General features: G+C 43.8%; 1 protein-coding gene across 1 annotated transcript in view; it reads right to left on the reverse strand.

Moving 5' to 3' along the window:
- Positions 1–18,905: 18,905 nt before the first annotated feature.
- LOC135572382 (putative uncharacterized protein ENSP00000383309) overlaps positions 18,906–19,015 on the reverse strand; it is a 939-nt gene continuing 829 nt past the window's right edge. Inside the window, exon 1 of the mRNA XM_065020073.1 lies at positions 18,906–19,015. This exon is cut by the window's right edge and continues 829 nt beyond it. Coding sequence (XP_064876145.1) covers positions 18,906–19,015 — 110 coding nt within the window.

Genomic DNA, 19,015 nt, shown 5'->3' on the forward strand with positions numbered 1-19,015 from the left:
ATTTTCCATCTGCCCGTCATGACCTGCACGAGCCTATGGATTTCTGAACAAAACACGCCAACCAAATGGAGGTTTTTGGATATAAATATAATCTTTATCAACCAAAAGGAAAATGTATTGTGTAACTGGGAGTCTCATGAGTGCAAACATCCGAAGATCATCAAAGGTAAGCGATTCATTTAGTAGTTTTCCTGACTTTCGTGACCAACCTACTTTGCTGCTAGCTGTTTGTAATGTTCTGTCTGCTGAGAGAGATGTCCTAACATAAACACTTGGATAGCTTTTGCTGTAAAGCTTTTTTGAAATCTGCCAGGTTGATTGACCACAAACTAAGCTGTGTTTTGCTATATTGTACTGTGATTTCATGAAAATTAAATATATATTTTTTTATTTGGCGCTCTGCATTTCAGCGGATGTTGACGAAAATGATCCCACTGAAGGGATGGGTACGCCAAGAAGTTAACTCTATCACCTTACTCCAAACCCTAACCTTAACCCTAACCTTTATGAGACTTTTCAGCTCATGTTAGCTAGGTTAGGGGTTAAAGTGATGCATTTTCAACTGCATATTAATGGGCATATGGGACGGTAGCGTAGCCTAGTGGTTAGAGCATTGGACTAGTAACCGCAAGATCAAAGGTTGCAAGTTCAAATCCCCTAGCTGACAAGGTAAAAATCTGTTGTTCTGCCACTGAACAAGGCAGTTAACCCACTGGTAATAGACCTCCATTGAAAATAATAATTTGTTCTTTAGCCTCGTTAGATAAAGGTTCAATAAAATAAACATCTCCAGCAGCCTGTGTGGAAATAGAGAATGTATCTGTTTTGTAGTGAGAAGATACAGTATGTGTTTCCTATGACCTCTTCAACCAATTAGTGATCCAATTAATTGCAATTAGTAGGCAATTAGTTGGCATGAAGGATAACTCATAATTCGTTAAACTACATGTTCAAATCAAATGTATTTACATAGCACTTCTTAGATCAGCTGATATTTCAAAGTGCTGTACAGAAACCCAGCCTAAAACCCCAAACAGCAATCAATGCAGGTGTAGAAGCACGGTGGCTAGGAAAAACTCCCTAGAAAGGCCAAAACCTAGGAAGAACCCTAGAGAGGAACCAGGCTATGTGGGGTGGCCAGTCCTCTTCTGGCTGTGCCGGATGGAGATTAAAACAGAATATGGCCAAGATGTTAAAATGTTCATAAATGACCAGCATGGTCAAATAATAATAATCACAGTAGTTGTCGAGGGTGTAACAAGTCAGCACCTCAGGTGTAAATATCAGTTGGCTTTTCATAGTCGATCATTGAGAGTATCTCTACCGCTCCTGCTGTCTCTAGAGAGTTGAAAACAGCAAGTCTGGGACAGGTAGCACGTCCGGTGAACAGGTCAGGGTTCCATAGCCGCAGGCAGAACAGTTGAAACTGGAGCAGCAGCACGGCCAGGTGGACTGGGGACAGCAAGGAGTCATCATGCCAAGTAGTCCTGAGTGCTCAGGTCCTCCGAGAGAGAGAAAGAAAGAAAGAGAGAGAATTAGAGAGAGCGTACTTAAATTCACACAGGACACCGTATAAGACAGGAGAAATACTCCACATATAACAGACTGACCACGTCAGCGACTCCACCCACTAAAGTGACACACCCCTCCTAGGGCATGGAAGAGCCCCAGTAAGCCAGTGACTCCACCCACTAAAGTGACACACCCCTCCTAGGGCATGGAAGAGCCCCAGTAAGCCAGTGACTCCACCCACTAAAGTGACACACCCCTCCTAGGGACGGCATGGAAGAGCACCAGTAAGCCAGTGACTCCACCCACTAAAGTGACACACCCCTCCTAGGGACGGCATGGAAAAGCACCAGTAAGCCAGTGACTCCACCCACTAAAGTGACACACCCCTCCTAGGGCATGGAAGAGCCCCAGTAAGCCAGTGACTCCACCCACTAAAGTGACACACCCCTCCTAGGGCATGGAAGAGCCCCAGTAAGCCAGTGACTCCACCCACTAAAGTGACACACCCCTCCTAGGGACGGCATGGAAGAGCACCAGTAAGCCAGTGACTCCACCCACTAAAGTGACACACCCCTCCTAGGGCATGGAAGAGCACCAGTAAGCCAGTGACTCCACCCACTAAAGTGACACACCCCTCCTAGGGACGGCATGGAAGAGCACCAGTAAGCCAGCGACTCCACCCACTAAAGTGACACACCCATCCTAGGGCATGGAAGAGCACCAGTAAGCCAGCGACTCCACCCACTAAAGTGACACACCCCTCCTAGGGCATGGAAGAGCACCAGTAAGCCAGTGACTCCACCCACTAAAGTGACACACCCCTCCTAGGGCATGGAAGAGCACCAGTAAGCCAGTGACTCCGCCCACTAAAGTGACACACCCCTCCTAGGGCATGGAAGAGCCCCAGTAAGCCAGTGACTCCGCCCACTAAAGTGACACACCCCTCCTAGGGCATGGAAGAGCACCAGTAAGCCAGTGACTCCGCCCACTAAAGTGACACACCCCTCCTAGGGCATGGAAGAGCACCAGTAAGCCAGTGACTCCACCCACTAAAGTGACACACCCCTCCTAGGGCATGGAAGAGCCCCAGTAAGTCAGCGACTCCACCCACTAAAGAGACACACCCCTCCTAGGGCATGGAAGAGCACCAGTAAGCCAGCGACTCCACCCACTAAAGTGACACACCCCTCCTAGGGCATGGAAGAGCACCAGTAAGCCAGCGACTCCACCCACTAAAGTGACACACCCCTCCTAGGGCATGGAAGAGCACCAGTAAGCCAGCGACTCCACCCACTAAAGTGACACACCCCTCCTAGGGCATGGAAGAGCACCAGTAAGCCAGCGACTCCACCCACTAAAGTGACACACCCCTCCTAGGGCATGGAAGAGCACCAGTAAGCCAGCGACTCCACCCACTAAAGTGACACACCCCTCCTAGGGCATGGAAGAGCACCAGTAAGCCAGTGACTCAGCCCCTGTAATAGGGTTAGAGGCAGAGAATCCCAGTGGAGAGAGGGGATCCGGCCAGGCAGAGACAGCAAGGGAGGTCCGTTGCTCCAGAGCCTTTCCGTTCACCTTCACACTCCTGGGCCAGACTACACTCAATTATATGACCCACTGAAGAGATGAGTCTTCAGTAAAGACTTAAAGGTTGAGACCGAGTCTTTCACATGGGTAGGCAGACTATTCCATAAAAATGGAGCTCTATAGGAGAAAGCCCTGCCTCCAGCTGTTTGCTTAGAAATTCTAGGGACAATTAGGAGGCCTGCTTCTTGTGACCGTAGCGTACATGCAGGTATGTACGGCAGGACCAAGGAACACAACAGTTACTTATCATTTTGATCGGTTGTATCAATTGATAGTTAGATTATTGTAATGACATGAATAGACAGGACCAAATCTGAGAAACAGGTAGGAGAAAAGCCCATGTAATGCTTTGGAGGTCCTTCACAGTTTTAATTTAGATACCATGCTATTCTTTGAGTAGAGAAAACAACCTTTTTGATACATTCACCTCTGAAGATAAATAATCATAATTACATTCAGTAATCTTGCTCTGATTTGTAAGGGTACCAGAAAAAAAAGTATAATAGTTTTGTTTTATAAAATCAAGTTTAATATTAAAATCTAGGAAGTGGCTACTGCAGTATGAAACCACATATTGTTAACCTTATACTCTCATTTCAATAATTCAACATAATGTTAACCTTACACTCTCATTTCAATACTTCAACATAATGTTAACCTTACACATCAATTTCTATATCTCATCATACTATGAAAACTCAGTCGTTTTGGCTGTGCGGTACGTGAAATACAAAACCTTTGTGTAGAAGCCTAAATGCTTCTTCATTCAACATGAATGAACAACGTTATACAAAGCCCAAGGTCAATACAGTCTTTTTTACCTTCCTCTGTAGAACATTTACCTACCAGCTCTATAATCAAAGACTGTAAGAGCGGCCTGATCTCTTCTCTACCTCGACTAATATACCAATATTATATCTGTTTCCTGTTTCCTGGAAGCGAGGTAGTGGCTCGGGGAGAGAGTCAGGCTGCCCATAGTCAGTAGTATAATCAACAGAGTGCCAGTTGGAAGACAGCCTCAGATAGGTAGTGGCCGGTAGAGAAAGAGAGAGAGTCAGGGAATAATGACAGTAATTGAAGCGAAGTCCTGGGCTAAAATCCCTTTTTCAATTGATTACCCAGGATCCTCAGTAAAATGTGTGGAATACTCCACTAAAAAATGTCATCATTACTGTCTCTTTCTCCATTCTCCCATCTCTTACTTTCCAGCTGAGATGGTTGTGATTAAATCTCTCTAATACCTCCCCTCAATTTTCCCAGTTCTCTCTCTCTCTCTGTCTCTCTCTCTCTCTCTCTCTGTCTCTCTCTCTGTCTCTCTCTCTCTCTCTCTCTCTCTGTCTCTGTCTCTGTCTCTGTCTCTCTCTCTCTCTCCCTCCCTCTCTCTCTCTCTGTCTCTCTCTCTCTCTCTCTCTCTCTCTCTCTCTCTCTCTCTCTCTCTCTCTCTCTCTTCAATTCAATTCAAGGGCTTTATTGGCATGGGAAACATGTGTTAACATTGCCAAAGCAAGTGAGGTAGATAATATATAAAGTGAATATATAAAGTGAAATTAACAATAAAAATGAACAGTAAACATTACACATACAGAAGGTTCAAAACAATAAAACATTTCAAATGTCATATTATATATATACAGTGTTTTAACAATGTACAAATGGTTAAAGGACACAAGATAAAATAAATAAACATAAATATGGGTTGTATTTACAATGGTGTGTGTTCTTCACTGGTTGCCCTTTTCTCGTGGCAACAGGTCACAAATCTTGCTGCTGTGATGTCACACTGTGGAATTTCACCCAGTAGATATGGGAGTTTTTCTAAATTGGATTTGTTTTCAAATTCTTTGTGGATCTGTGTAATCTGGGGAAATATGTGTCTCTAATATGGTCATACATTGGGCAGGAGGTTAGGAAGTGCAGCTCAGTTTCCACCTTGTTTTGTGGGCAGTGAGCACATAGCCTGTCTTCTCTTGAGAGCCATGTCTGTCTACGGTGGCCTTTCTCAATAGCAAGGCTATGCTCACTGAGTCTGTACATAGTCAAAGCTTTCCTTAATTTTGGGTCAGTCACAGTGGTCAGGTATTCTGCCGCTGTGTACTCTCTGTTTAGGGCCAAATAGCATTCTAGTTTGCTCTGTTTTTTTTTTAATTCTTTCCAATGTGTCAAGTAATTATCTTTTTGTTTTCTCATGATTTGGTTGGGTCTAATTGTGCTGCTGTCCTGGGGCTCTGTAGGGTGTGTTTGTGTTTGCTTAGGGGACTCTTCTCCAGGTTCATCTCTCTGTAGGTGATGGCTTTGTTGTGGAAGGTTTGGGAATCACTTCCTTTTAGGTGGTTATAGAATTTAACGGCTCTTTTCTGGATTTTGATAATTAGTGGGTATCGGCCTAATTCTGCTCTGCATGCATTATTTGGTGTTCTACGTTGTACACGGAGGATATTTTTGCAGAATTCTGCGTGCAGAGTCTCAATTTGGTGTTTGTCCCATTTTCAAATCAAATCAATCTAATCCAATTTTATTTGTCACATACACATGGTTAGCAGATGTTAATGTGAGTGTAGTGAAATGCTTGTGCTTCTAGTTCCGACAATGCAGTAATAACCAACGAGTAATCTAACTAACAATTCCAAAACTACTACCTTATACACACAAGTGTAAAGGGATAAAGAATATGTACATAAAGATATATGAATGAGTGATGGTACAGAACGGCATAGGCAAAATGCAGTAGATGGTATCGAGTACAGTATATACATATGAGATGAGTATGTAAACAAAGTGGCATAGTTTAAAGTGGCTAGTGATACATGTATTTCATAAAGATGCAGTAGATGATATAGAGGACAGTATATACGTAGACATATGAGATGAATAATGTAGGGTATGTAAAACATTATATTAAGTAGCATTGTTTAACCTCATAGTCCGCCCCATCCCGCATGCGGTATCGTTACTACAGCCTCAAGCTCATTACCATAACGCAACGTTAGCGATTTCTAAAAATCGCAAATGAAATGAAATAAATATGCCTGCTCTTATCCTTTTCTTAACCTCTTGCCTCTACTTGGGATGCTTGCGTCCCAACTAGAGCTCTGGAAATGCAAATGCGCTACGCTAAATGCTAATAGTATTAGTTAAAACTCAAAAGTTCATTAAAATACACATGCAGGGTATCAAATTAAAGCTACACTCGTTGTGAATCCAGGCAACAAGTCAGATTTTTAAAATGCTTTTCGGCGACAGCATGAGAAGCTATTATCTGATAGCATGCACCAATACACTACAACAGAAAAGCACAGCAGGGGACGTAAACAAAATAATTAGCATTTCGGCGTTACACAAACCGCACAATAAAATAGAAAACAGTCATTACCTTTCACCATCTTCTTTGTTGGCACTCCTAGATGTCCCATAAACACTATTGGGTCTTTATTTTGATTAAATCGGGCCATATAAAGCCAAGATATCGTTATATGTAGACTGTGTGATTAACGAAAAAAACAGCGATTTCACAACGTAACGTCATTTTTTTAAATTCAAAAAGTAGACGATAAACTTTCACAAAACACTTCGAAATACGTTTGTAATGCTACTTTAGGTATTAGTAAACGTTAATAAGCGATAAAAATCATCCATAGGCGATGTAGAAATCATTAGCTGTCGTCTTGGAAAAAATTTCAGGAGAGAGCTCTTCCGGAATGATCTGGGCGGAGACCGGAGGTAAGTCGTGCCCCTCTTTCGGTTCAACCAAGAATCAAAGAGGATTCAATTCACAAGACTCTAGACAACATGGGGATGCTGTGGGAGTTGGATGCTCGGTCTTATCTAATTCGGCTCACTGTTAACAATTGCTGGAAGTGGCGCAAGGATATTTATTTCCATTTTCTGTGATCAGGTTTTCCTGCGCTTTCCGATGTAACGCACGTTATGTAATAGCCACAGTCGTGATTTAAAAACGTCCGAGGGTTTCCTATCCACACATTCTAACCATATGAACGTACTATATTCCTGGCATGAGTAGCAGGGCGCTGAAATGTTGCGCGATTTTTAACAAAATGTTCAAAAAAGTAGAGGGTCGACTGAAGATGTTAACCTGTTAGTACTCTAGGGGCAGTATTTCATTTTTGGATAAAAAGACGTGCCCGTTTTAAGCGCAATATTTTGTCACGAAAAGATGCTCGAATATGCTTGGAATTGATAGTTTTGGAAAGAAGACAGTCTTACGTTTCCAGAACTGCAAAGATTTTCACTGTGAGTCCCTTAGAACAAATGCTTCGGGCAAAACCAAGATGTGTGACTGACCAGGAAATGAACAGGATTTTTGAGGCTACGTTTTCCATGATCGCCTTATATGGCTGTGAATGCGACAGGAATCAACGGACACTTTATCTTGTTTCCCCAAGGTCTCTGCAGCATTGTGACGTATTTGTAGGCATATCATTGGAAGATTGACCATAAGAGACTACAATTGCCAAGTGTCCCGCTTGGTGTCTGCGTGGCATTTGGTGCGCAAAAGTCAGCTCCCAGTATTTTTCCATCCGAATCACAGAAGAATGCAGGCTTCCAGCAACGGCATTTAAATGAAGAGATATATGACAAAACACCTTCAGGATTGATTCAAACAACGTTTTCCATGTTTCAGTCGATATTATGGAGTTAATTCGGAAAAAAGTTTGACGTGTAGGTGACTGAATTTTCGGTTAGTTTCGGTAGCCAAATGCATAGTAACAAAAGGGAACGATGTGTCCTACACAAGAATCTTTCAGGAAAAACTGGACATCTGCTATGTAACTGAGAGTCTCCTCATTGAAACATCTGAAGTTCTTCAAAGGTAAATTATTTTATTTGATTCCTTGGCTGGTTTTTGTGAATATGTTGCGTGCTAAATGCTAACGCTAAATGCTAAGCTAGCTATCACCACTCTTACACAAATTATTGATTTTCTCTGGTTCTAAAGCATATTTTGAAAATCTGAGACGACAGGATTGTTAAAGTGGCTAGTGATATATTTTACATCAATTCCCATTATTAAAGTGGCTGGAGTTGAGTCAGTGTGTTGGCAGCAGCCACTCAATGTTAGTGGTGGCTGTTTAACAGTCTGATGACCTTGAGATAGAAGCTGTTTTTCAGTCTCTCGGTCCCAGCTTTGATGCACCTGTACTGACCTCGCCTTCTGGATGATAGCGGGATGAACAGGCAGTGGCTCGGGTGGTTGTTGTCCTTGATGATCTTTATGGCCTTCCTGTGACATCGGGTGGTGTAGGTGTCCTGGAGGGCAGGTAGTTTGCCCCCGGTGATGCGTTGTGCAGACCTCACTACCCTCTGGAGAGCCTTACGGTTGTGGGCGGAGCAGTTGCCGTACCAGGCGGTGAAACAGCCCGACAGGATGCTCTCGATTGTGCATCTGTAGAAGTTTGTGAGTGCTTTTGGTGACAAGCTGAATTTCTTCAGCCTCCTGAGGTTGAAGAGGCGCTGCTGCACCTTCTTCACGATGCTGTCTGTGTGGGTGGACCAATTCAGTTTGTCTGAATTGATGTAGATAGGGGGGTGTTCCATCTGCTGTTTCCTGTTTCCTGAAGTCCACAATCATCTCCTTAGTTTTGTTGACGTTGAGTGTGAGGTTATTTTCCTGACACCACACTCCGAGTGCCCTCACCTACTCCCTGTAGGCCGTCTCGTCGTTGTTGGTAATCAAGCCTATCACTGTTGTGTCGTCCGCAAACTTGATGATTGAGTTGGAGGCGTGCGTGGCCACGCACTCGTGGGTGAACAGGGAGTACAGGAGAGGGCTCAGAACGCACCCTTGTGGGGCCCCAGTGTTGAGGATCAGCGGGGTGGAGATGTTGTTACATACCCTCACCACCTGGGGGCGGCCCGTCAGGAAGTCCAGTACCCAGTTGCACAGGGCGGGGTCGAGACCCAGGGTCTCGAGCTTGATGACGAGTTTGGAGGGTACTATGGTGTTAAATGCTGAGCTGTAGTCGATGAACAGCATTCTCACATAGGTATTCCTCTTGTCCAGATGGGTTAGGGCAGTGTGCAGTGTGGTTGAGATTGCATCGTCTGTGGACCTATTTGGGCGGTAAGCGAATTGGAGTGGGTCTAGGGTGTCAGGTAGGGTGGAGGTGATATGGTCCTTGACTAGTCTCTCAAAGCACTTCATGATGACGGAAGTGAGTGCTACAGGGCGGTAGTCGTTTAGCTCAGTTACCTTAGCTTTCTTGGGAACATGAACAATGGTGGCCCACTTGAAGCATGTGGGAACAGCAGACTGGGATAGGGATTGATTGAATATGTCCGTAAACACACCAGCCAGCTGGTCTGCGCATGCTCTGAGGGCGCGGCTGGGGAGGCCGTCTGTGCCTGCAGCCTTGCGAGGGTTAACACGTTTAAATGTTTTACTCACCTCGGCTGCAGTGAAGGAGAGTCCACATGTCTTGGTTGCGGGCTGTGTCAGTGGCACTGTATTGTCCTCAAAGCGGGTAACAAAGTAATTTAGTCTGCCTGGGAGCAAGACATCCTGGTCCGTGACTGGGCTGGTTTTCTTTTTGTAATCCGTGATTGACTGTAGACCCTGCCATATACCTCTTGTGTCTGAGCCGTTGAATTGCGATTCTACTTTGTCTCTATATTGACGCTTAGCTTTTTTGAATGAATTGCGGAGGGAATAGCTACACTGTTTGTATTCGGTCATGTTTCCGGTCACCTTGCCCTAATTAAAAGCAGTGGTTCGCGCTTTCAGTTTCACGCGAATGCTGCCATCAATCCACGGTTTCTGGTTTGGGAATGTTTTAATCGTTGCTATGGGAACGACATCTTCAACGCACGTTCTAATGAACTCGCTCACCGAATCAGCGTATTCGTCAATGTTGTTGTTTGACGCAATACGAAACATATCCCAGTCCACGTGATGGAAGCAGTCTTGGAGTGTGGAATCAGATTGGTCGGACCAGCGTTGAACAGACCTCAGCGCGGGAGCTTCTTGTTTTAGTTTCTGTCTGTAGGCAGGGAGCAACAAAATGGAGTCGTGGTCAGCTTTTCCGAAAGGAGAGCGGAGGATGGCCTTATATGCGTCGCGGAAGTTAGAATAGCAATATTCCAAGGTTTTGCCAGCCCTGGTTGCGCAATCGATATGCTGATTTACAATTTAGGGAGTCAGATTAGCCTTTTTAAAGTCCCCAGCTACAATGAATGCAGCCTCAGGATATGTGGATTCCAGTTTGCAAAGAGTCAAATAAAGTTCGTTCAGAGCCATCGATGTGTCTGCTTGGGGGGGAATATATACGGCTGTGATTATAATCGAAGAGAATTCCCTTGGTAGATAATGCGGTCGACATTTGATTGTGAGGAATTCTAAATCAGGTGAACAGAAGGACTTGAGTTCCTGTATGTTGTTGTGACCACGTCTCGTTAACCATAAAGCATCCGCCCCTCTTCTTCCAGAAAGATGTTTGTTTCTGTCGACGCGATGCGTGGAGAAACCAGCTGGCTGCACCGACTCCGATAGCGTCTCTCCAGTGAGCCATGTTTCCGTGAAGCAAAGAACGTTACAGTCTCTGATGTCCCGCTGGAATGCTACCCTTGCTCGGATTTCATCAACCTTGTTGTCAAGAGACTGGACATTGGCGAGAAGTATGCTAGGGAGTGGTGCGCGATGTGCCCGTCTCCGGAATCTGACCAGAAGACCGCTTCGTTTCCCTCTTTTACGAAGTCGTTTTTTGGGTCGCCGGCTGGGATCCATTCCAGTCCTGGGTGAAAGGCAGAACACAGGATCTGCTTCGCAAAAGTCATATTCTTGGTCGTACTGATGGTGAGTTGACGCTGCTCTTATATTCAGTAGTTCTTCTCGACTGTATGTAATGAAACCTAAGATGACCTGGGGTACCAATGTAAGAAATAACACATATAACCTAGGAACGTGAAGCGAGGCGGCCATCTCTGTCGGCGCCGGAAGTTAGTCTTGGTTGGTGAGCGGACCCCAGACCTCACAACCATAAAGGGCAATTGGCTCTATGACTGATTCAAGTATTTTTAGCCAAATCCTAATTGGTATGTTGAAATTAATGTTCCTTTTGATGGCATAGAATGCCCTTCTTGCCTTGTCTCTCAGATCGTTCACAGCTTTGTGGAAGTTGCCTGTGGCGCTGATGTTTAGGCCAAGGTATGTATCATTTTTTTTGTGCTCTAGGGCAACAGTGTCTAGATGGAATTTGTATTTGTGGTCCTAGTGACTGGACCTTTTTTGGAACACCATTATTTTGGTCCTACTGAGATTTACTGTCAGGGCCCAGGACTGACAGAATCTGTGCATAAGATCTAGGTGCTGCTGGAGGCCCTCCTTGGTTGGTGACAGAAGCACCAGATCATCAGCAAACAACAGACATTTGACTTTGGATTCTAGTAGGGTGAGGCCGGGTGCTGCAGACTTTTCTAGTGCCCGCGCCAATTCATTGATATATATGTTGAAGAGGGTGGGGCTTAAGCTGCATCCCTGTCTCACCCCACGACCCTGTGTGAAGAAATGTGTGTGTTTTTTGCCAATTTTAACCGCACACTTGTTGTTTGTGTACATGGATTTTATAATGTCGTATGTTTTACCCCCAACACCACTTTCCATCAATTTGTATAGCAGACCCTCATGCCAAATTGAGTAGAAGGCTTTTTTGAAATCAACAAAGCATGAGAAGACTTTGCCTTTGTTTTGGTTTGTTTGGTTGTCAATTAGGGTGTGCAGGGTGAATACATGGTCTGTTGTACGGTAATTTGGTAAAAAGCCAATTTGACATTTGCTCAGTACATTGTTTTCATTGAGGAAATGTACGAGTCTGCTGTTAATGATAATGCAGAGGATTTTCCCAAGGTTACTGTTGACGCATATTCCACGGTAGTTATTGGCGTCAAATTCGTCTCCACTTTTGTGGATTGGGGTGATCAGTCCTTGGTTCCAAATATTGGGGAAGATGCCAGAGCTAAGGATGATGTTAAAGAGTTTTAATATAGCCAATTGGAATTTGTTGTCTGTATATTTGATCATTTCATTGAGGATACCATCAACACCACAGGCCTTTTTGGGTTGGAGGGTTTTTATTTTGTCCTGTAACTCATTCAATGTAATTGGAGAATCCAGTGGGTTCTGGAATCCAGTGGGTTCTGGAATCCAGTGGGTTCTGGTCGTCTTTAATAGTTGATTCTAAGATCTGTATTTGATCATGTACATATTTTTGCTCTTTATTCTTTGTTATAGAGACAAAAAGATTGGAGAAGTGGTTTACATACATCTCCATTTTGGATAGATAATTCTTCGTGTTGTTGTTTGTTTAGTGTTTTCCAATTTTCCCAGAAGTGGTTAGAGTCTATCGATTCTTCAATTACATTGAGCTCATTTCTGACATGCTGTTCCTTCTTTTTCCGTAGTGTATTTCTGTATTGTTTTAGTGATTCACCATAGTGAAGGCGTAGACTCAGGTTTTCCGGGTCTCTATGTTTTTGGTTGGACAGGTTTCTCAATTTCTTTCTTAGATTTTTGCATTCTTCATCAAACCATTTGTCATTGTTGTTAATTTTCTTGAGTTTTCTTATTTGAGATTTTTAGATTTGATAGGGAAGCTGAGAGATCAAATATACTGTTGAGATTTACCCAGGGAATTTTCTAAAAGGGATTGAATTTGAATTTGTTGTTGCCTAATTTTTTTGGGGTAGGTTTCCAAACAGCATTCCTTCCACTGCATTTCTTAATGTTAATCAGTTCCTTTGGCTTTGATGCCTCATGATTGAGTATTGCTCTGTTCAAGTAGACTGTGATTTTGCTGTGGTCTGATAGGGGTGTCAGTGGTCTGACTGTGAACGCTCTGAGAGACTCTGGGTTGAGGTCAGTGATAAAGTAGTCTACAGTACTACTGCCAAGAGATGAGCTATATGTGTACCTACCATAGGAGTCCCCTCGAAGCCTACCATTGACTATGTACATACCCAGCGTGCGACAGAGCTGCAGTAGTTGTGACCCGTTTTTGTTGGTTATGTTGTCATAGTTGTGCCTGGGGGGGCATATGTGGGAGGGAATGTTGTCACCTCCAGGCAGGTGTTTGTCCCCCTGTGTGCTGAGGGTGTCATGTTCTTGTCCGGTTCTGGCATTTAGGTCGCCACAGACTAGTACATGTCCCTGGGTCTGGAAATTATTGATTTCCCCCTCCAGGATGGAGAAGCTGTCTTCATTAAAGTATGGGGATTCTAGTGGGGGGATATATGTAGCACACAGGAGGACATTTTTCTCTGTTAGGATAATTTCCTTTTGAATTTCTAGCCAAATGTAGAATGTTCCTGTTTTGATTAATTTAATGGAGTGAGTTAGGTCTGCTCTATACCAAATTAGCATACCCCCTGAGTCCCTTCCCTGTTTCACACCTGGTCGTTTGGTGGATGGGACTACCAGCTCTCTGTAACCTAGAGGGCAACCAGTGGGTCCGTCTCCTCTATACCATGTTTCTTGCAGGATGACAATGTCTGTATTACCGATTTCTTTGGTGAAGTCCGGGTTCCTGCTCTTTAGGCCAAAGGCAGATGACCTCAGGCCTTGGATGTTCCAGGATGATATAGTGAAGGCTTTTTGTTCCATAGAGTGTCCAATGTTGTTGGTCGTGGTTTGGCCTCAGGCCAGTAAGTGTGAGCAGAGCCTGCTGAGCATCTGGTACATGCCATTGGCTTGGGAGAGTGTGAGAGTGGGGGTTGGGACTGTTTGCCCGCTCACTACCTGGGCGTATGTGTGGCTTCCATGTTGAGGCCCTCTTTGCGGGGGTGGGGTGCATGGGGTGGGCAGGAGTGGCGTAGGTCTGATCGGAGGGGGCCTAAATGGGGTGTGGGCATGGTTGACGTGGGGGTGTTGATTGGTTGGGGTGGGGGTGTGGATGTGTCTGGGGGTGCTGTGGTCTGGATGTAATTCCTCTTGGCGTGGGTCCTCTATGTGTAGGGTCCTGCTGGTCCGGGTGGGGTGTCTATTGATCTGTTGCTCCTGTGTGAAGTGTTGGGGATACGTTTGAGAGCGATGTCCTTTAGGGTTCGGGCAAAGGTGGGCACTGCTGCCTTGTAGAGGTGGACCTGGTCATAGAGGCTGTTCAAGTCCAGGGTGGAGTGGTGGGCCAGGAAAACATTTGGTTTTGAGGCACAGTCACGGGGAATACTTGCGTTTACCCGCTGTATTGTGGAATTATTTTCGTGGTAGCAGGGTGGAGATAAACACTTGTGGGTTGGGGAAAGTAGAAGAAGCCTTTTCAATCACTCCCTTCAGTGCTGTGGCCACACTTTCCTGCTGTGCTCTCAGGTCGTTTGTGCCTGTGTGTATTATTATGTGGCTAGGTGATCTCTCTCTCTCTCTCTCTCTCTCTCTTTCTCTCTCTCTCTCTCTCTCTCTCTCGTGTCCCACTTGGCCAAAAGCCAGGGAAAATGCAGCGCGGCAAATTCAAATAAAATTATATAAGAATCAAACTTGAAATCACACACGTAAGATACTAAATTAAAGCTACACTCGTTGTGAATCCAGGCAACATGTCAGATTTGAAAGCACAACAGTAAACAAAGAGGGGAGCATATTTCAACCCTGCAGGCCGAAAATATAAAACATGCCTTACCTTTGACAAGCTTCTTTTGTTGGCACTCCAATATGTCCCATCACAATTGGTTCTTTTGTTCGATTAATTCCGTCGATATATATCCAAAATGTCCATTTATAAAGCGCGTTTGACGTCACTACAAACATCACTACAAAATATTTCAAAAGCAGCCTGTAAACTTTGACAAAACATTTAAAACTACTTTTGTAATACAACTTTAGGTATTTTTAAACGTTAATAATCGATCAAATTGTAGACGGGTCTATCTGTGTTCAATACAGGAAGACAACAAACCAACACTACTTTTCAAGTCTTGCACAACTCTCAACAGTGTTACACAGTTCCTAGATGGCCGTACTTCTTCATTGCACAAAGGAATAACCTCAACCAAATTCCAAAGACTGGTGACATACAGTGGAAGCGGTAGGAACTGACAACAAGTGCCCAAGAAATATCGTTTCCCAATGAGATATCACTGAACAGACAGAGACCTAAAACAAAAAAAGAAATTCTGAACGGTTAGTCCTCTGGGTTTTGCCTGCTACATAAGTTATGTTACACTCACAGACATGATTCAAACAGTTTTAGAAACTTCAGAGTGTTGTCTATCCAAATATACTAATAATATGCATATCTTATATTCTTGGCATGAGTAGCAGGAAGTTGAAATTGGGCATCTATTTATCCAAAAGTGAAAATGCTGCCCCCTATGCCTTAAGAAGTCATTGCCAAAGCAAGTGAGGTACATAAATATAAAAAAAGCGAAACAAACATTTAAAATGAACAGTAAACACTCACAGAAGTTTAAAAAGAATAAAGGCATTACAAATGTCATATTATGTCCATATACAGTGTTGTTACGATGTACAAATGGTTGAAGTACAAAAGGGAAAACAAATAAGCAAAATTGTGTTTTGCCCTTGTCTTGTGGCAACAGGTCACACATCTTGCTGCTGTGACGCCCACTGTGGTATTTCACCCAGTAGATATGGGAGTTTATCAAAACCGGGTTTGTTTTCTAATTCTTGAGCACATAGCCTGTTTTCTCTTGAGAGCCATGTCTGCCTACAGCAGCCTTTCTCAATAGCAAGGCTATGCTCACTGAGTCTGTACATAGTCAAAGTTTTCCTTATGTTTGGGTCAGTCACAGTGGTCAGGTTTTCTCCTCTCTCTCTCTCTCTCTCTCTCTCTTTCTCTCTCTCTCTCTCGTTCTCTCACACTCCCTTGTCCTTCTATCAAACCTAACGCCCGTATGCTGCCTACACGGCCTCCCTAATGATAATAAGATACCTGTAATGTTCCCGGTTCGATAGGCCTGTCTGCTCCACAGACCTGTCGTCTGTACTGATGATAGACCAGGGTCTCCATGGTAACGCGGATAGCTTTTATTGACCGTCTGATTCCAATGGCAGTTTTTTTTTTGGACAGACTCCCCAAAATAATGGAACCCCTTACTTCCAGGTCCCTCTTTAAGTCCACCGAACTAGAGGAGAAGAAATAAAAACTCTGTACTTGAAATTTCCAATTTTCACTTCTTTTTTCCCCCTGCTACCTGGCACTGCCTTCATTGTGAAATTCCCATTCATCATAATAAGTGGTGTTGAGTGTCCATTTATCAATGCCTGGAGGCCAGTGTTGTACTGTACTATGTTGGGCCAAGGGGAGCTGGCATTTTAATGGCCGTAGAACATTCACACCCAGATAATGAGACAATTAGACAACAAAGGAGGCTGAAACAAAATGGCCGTCACCAACTGAGACGCCGACTCATTCCTCTCTCTAACTGCGCTAAGCTTGTCCTGTGGGACTCGTGTTTTTGATGTGAGTCTTGTTTTCTACTTGACACATTCAGAAAGTAATGTGCCAAGTGTTTTTCGGCAATTGATTACAATTCACTTTTTACAAGCCAATCTCTTGAGCTGTGGAAAAGTACATTTGCAAATCAGCAGGTTTCAGAACAGTGGTAAAATCTCAAATTACTTTTGCACTTTGGAAACACATTCATAGATCACTGGGTTTGATTCTCTGAGTAAATGTTTTTATCATTCAATATCCCACTTGTCATATTCTCCATAGACTTGTCTCTCTCTCTCTCTCTCTCTCTCTCTCTCTCTCTCTCTCTCTCTCTCATATATATATATCACCCACTTTTTCCATCTTCCTATTCTCAGACTCCAACAACATTTTCTGGTGAGGTTCTGTCTAGTCTTCCACCACAGGGCTCATCTGTAAAACATGTTTTTCCTTTATGCGAACCTACACCGATTTGCCCTAAACGTGATTAATATCCTACGGGATTTCTAACGCGTTGATACATTGACAAATCAGATGTGATCGTCTCCCATTTAATCACACTGAGAGATGAGAAATGGTGCGAATCCAGAGGTCGGGCCTGGCTGTGCTGCAAAAAAATGATGTCTAGCTGGCAGAATCTTATTCCATATTTCATATCTCATCTCAGAGACGACGAACCAGGAACGGGTGACGTCTCAATCCCGTTTTCTTCGACGGGAACACAGATGGAGAGGAATAGACCGGTTAGAGGCAGATATCCAGCAGTACGCTCAGGAGTTGCAGTGATGGAAGTGTTTGCATGAACAGATGGTGGTTTCTGCTGAATTGAATGTCTGGTTGTAGTGTAGCTGTGTCTGCAAACTGAATGGATGATTTGATACTTGAGATGTAGCTCTGAGATGTTGATCTGAGAGGTAGCTCTGTCAGGTACTCTGAGAGGTAGCTCTGAGATGAAGCTCTGAGATGTAGCTATTTCAGGTTCTCTGAGATGTAGCTCTTTCAGGTTCTCTGAGATGTAGCTCTGTCAGGTGCTCTGAGATGTAGCTCTGAGATGTAGCTCTGAGATGTAGCCTAGAGTATACTTCGTTTTCTCTAACCCAGGCTCTGAGCAACCTTTTCTCCCTGTGAATTAGTTCCATTATTATCGTAGCTGACTGGCCAATGATTCCAGTCATCAGGTGTTGCAGCTCTAAGTCATACTCGTCAATTCTGAATGAAAACTCGATCGTTGACTTCAGGAAGATAATGTTGTGTCCTTTACCTGAAATCTCTACACAAGTTCAAGGCCTTCCCTAAATCTGTCTATTGCAGTTTCAACGGTCCTTTCCATTTAAAGTTCGTACGTCATGTACTGTATATATTGTATTACTTTTTCAACCTTTCCGGCCTAATAAAATGCCCTCGGGAGACAGCTTTTCAGTCACGACGTGAGGCCCTCTTAAACAGACCGTTTATCAGAGCACATGGTGGGAGCAGCGATCTTTTGATATCTCTCCCCCTCTCTGTCTCTCTCTGTCTCTCTCTCTGTCTCTCTCTCTCTCTCTCTGTCTCTCTCTGTCTCTCTCTGTCTCTCTCTGTCTCTCTCTCTGTCTCTCTGTCTCTCTCTCTCTCTGTCTCTCTCTGTCTCTCTCTCTCTGTCTCTCTCTCTCTCTCTCTCTCTCTCTCTCTCTCTCTCTCTGTCTCTCTCTCTCTCTCTGTCTCTCTCTCTCGCTCTGTCTCTCTCCCTCCCCCCTCTCTCTCTCACTCTCTCTCTCCCACGCTCTCTCTCTTCATCTCTTTCTCTCAATTTAATTCAGTTAAATTCAAGGGGCTTTATTAGCATGGGAAGCATATGTTAACATTGCCAAAGCAAGTGAAGTAGATAATATACAAAAGTAAAATAAACAACAAAAATTAACAATACACATTACTTATACAGAAGTTCCAAAAGAATAAAGACATTACAAATGTTATATTATGTCTATATATAGTGTTGTAATGATGTGCAAATAGTTAAAGTACAAAAAGGAAAATAAATAAGCATAAATATGGGTTGTATTTACATTCGTGTTTGTTCTTCACTGGTTGACCTTGTCTTCTGGCATTAGGTCACAAATCTTGCTGCTTTGATGGTACACTGTGGTATTTCACCCAGTAGATATGGTAGTTTATCAAAATCAGGTTTGTTTTCAAATTCTTTGTGGATCTGTGTAATGTGAGGGAAATATTTGTCTCTAATATGGTCATACATTGGGCAGGAGGTTAGGAAGTACAGCTCAGTTTCCACCTCATTTTGTGGGCAGTGTGCACATAGACTGTCTTCTCTTGAGAGCCATGTCTGCCTACGGCAGCCTTTTTCAATAGCAAGGCTATGCTCACTGTACAGTCTGTACATAGTCAAAGCTTTCCTTACGTTTGGGTCAGTCACAGTGGTCAGGTATTCTGCCACTGTGTACTCTCTGTTTTGAGTAAAATAGCAGCTGGAGGTATCTTCTGTATGGCTCCATGAGGAGCTATCTGCTGTCTGGTTCCATGAGGAGGTA

This window comes from Oncorhynchus nerka, linkage group LG7 (assembly GCF_034236695.1).
Source record: "Oncorhynchus nerka isolate Pitt River linkage group LG7, Oner_Uvic_2.0, whole genome shotgun sequence".
NCBI lineage: Eukaryota > Metazoa > Chordata > Actinopteri > Salmoniformes > Salmonidae > Oncorhynchus > Oncorhynchus nerka.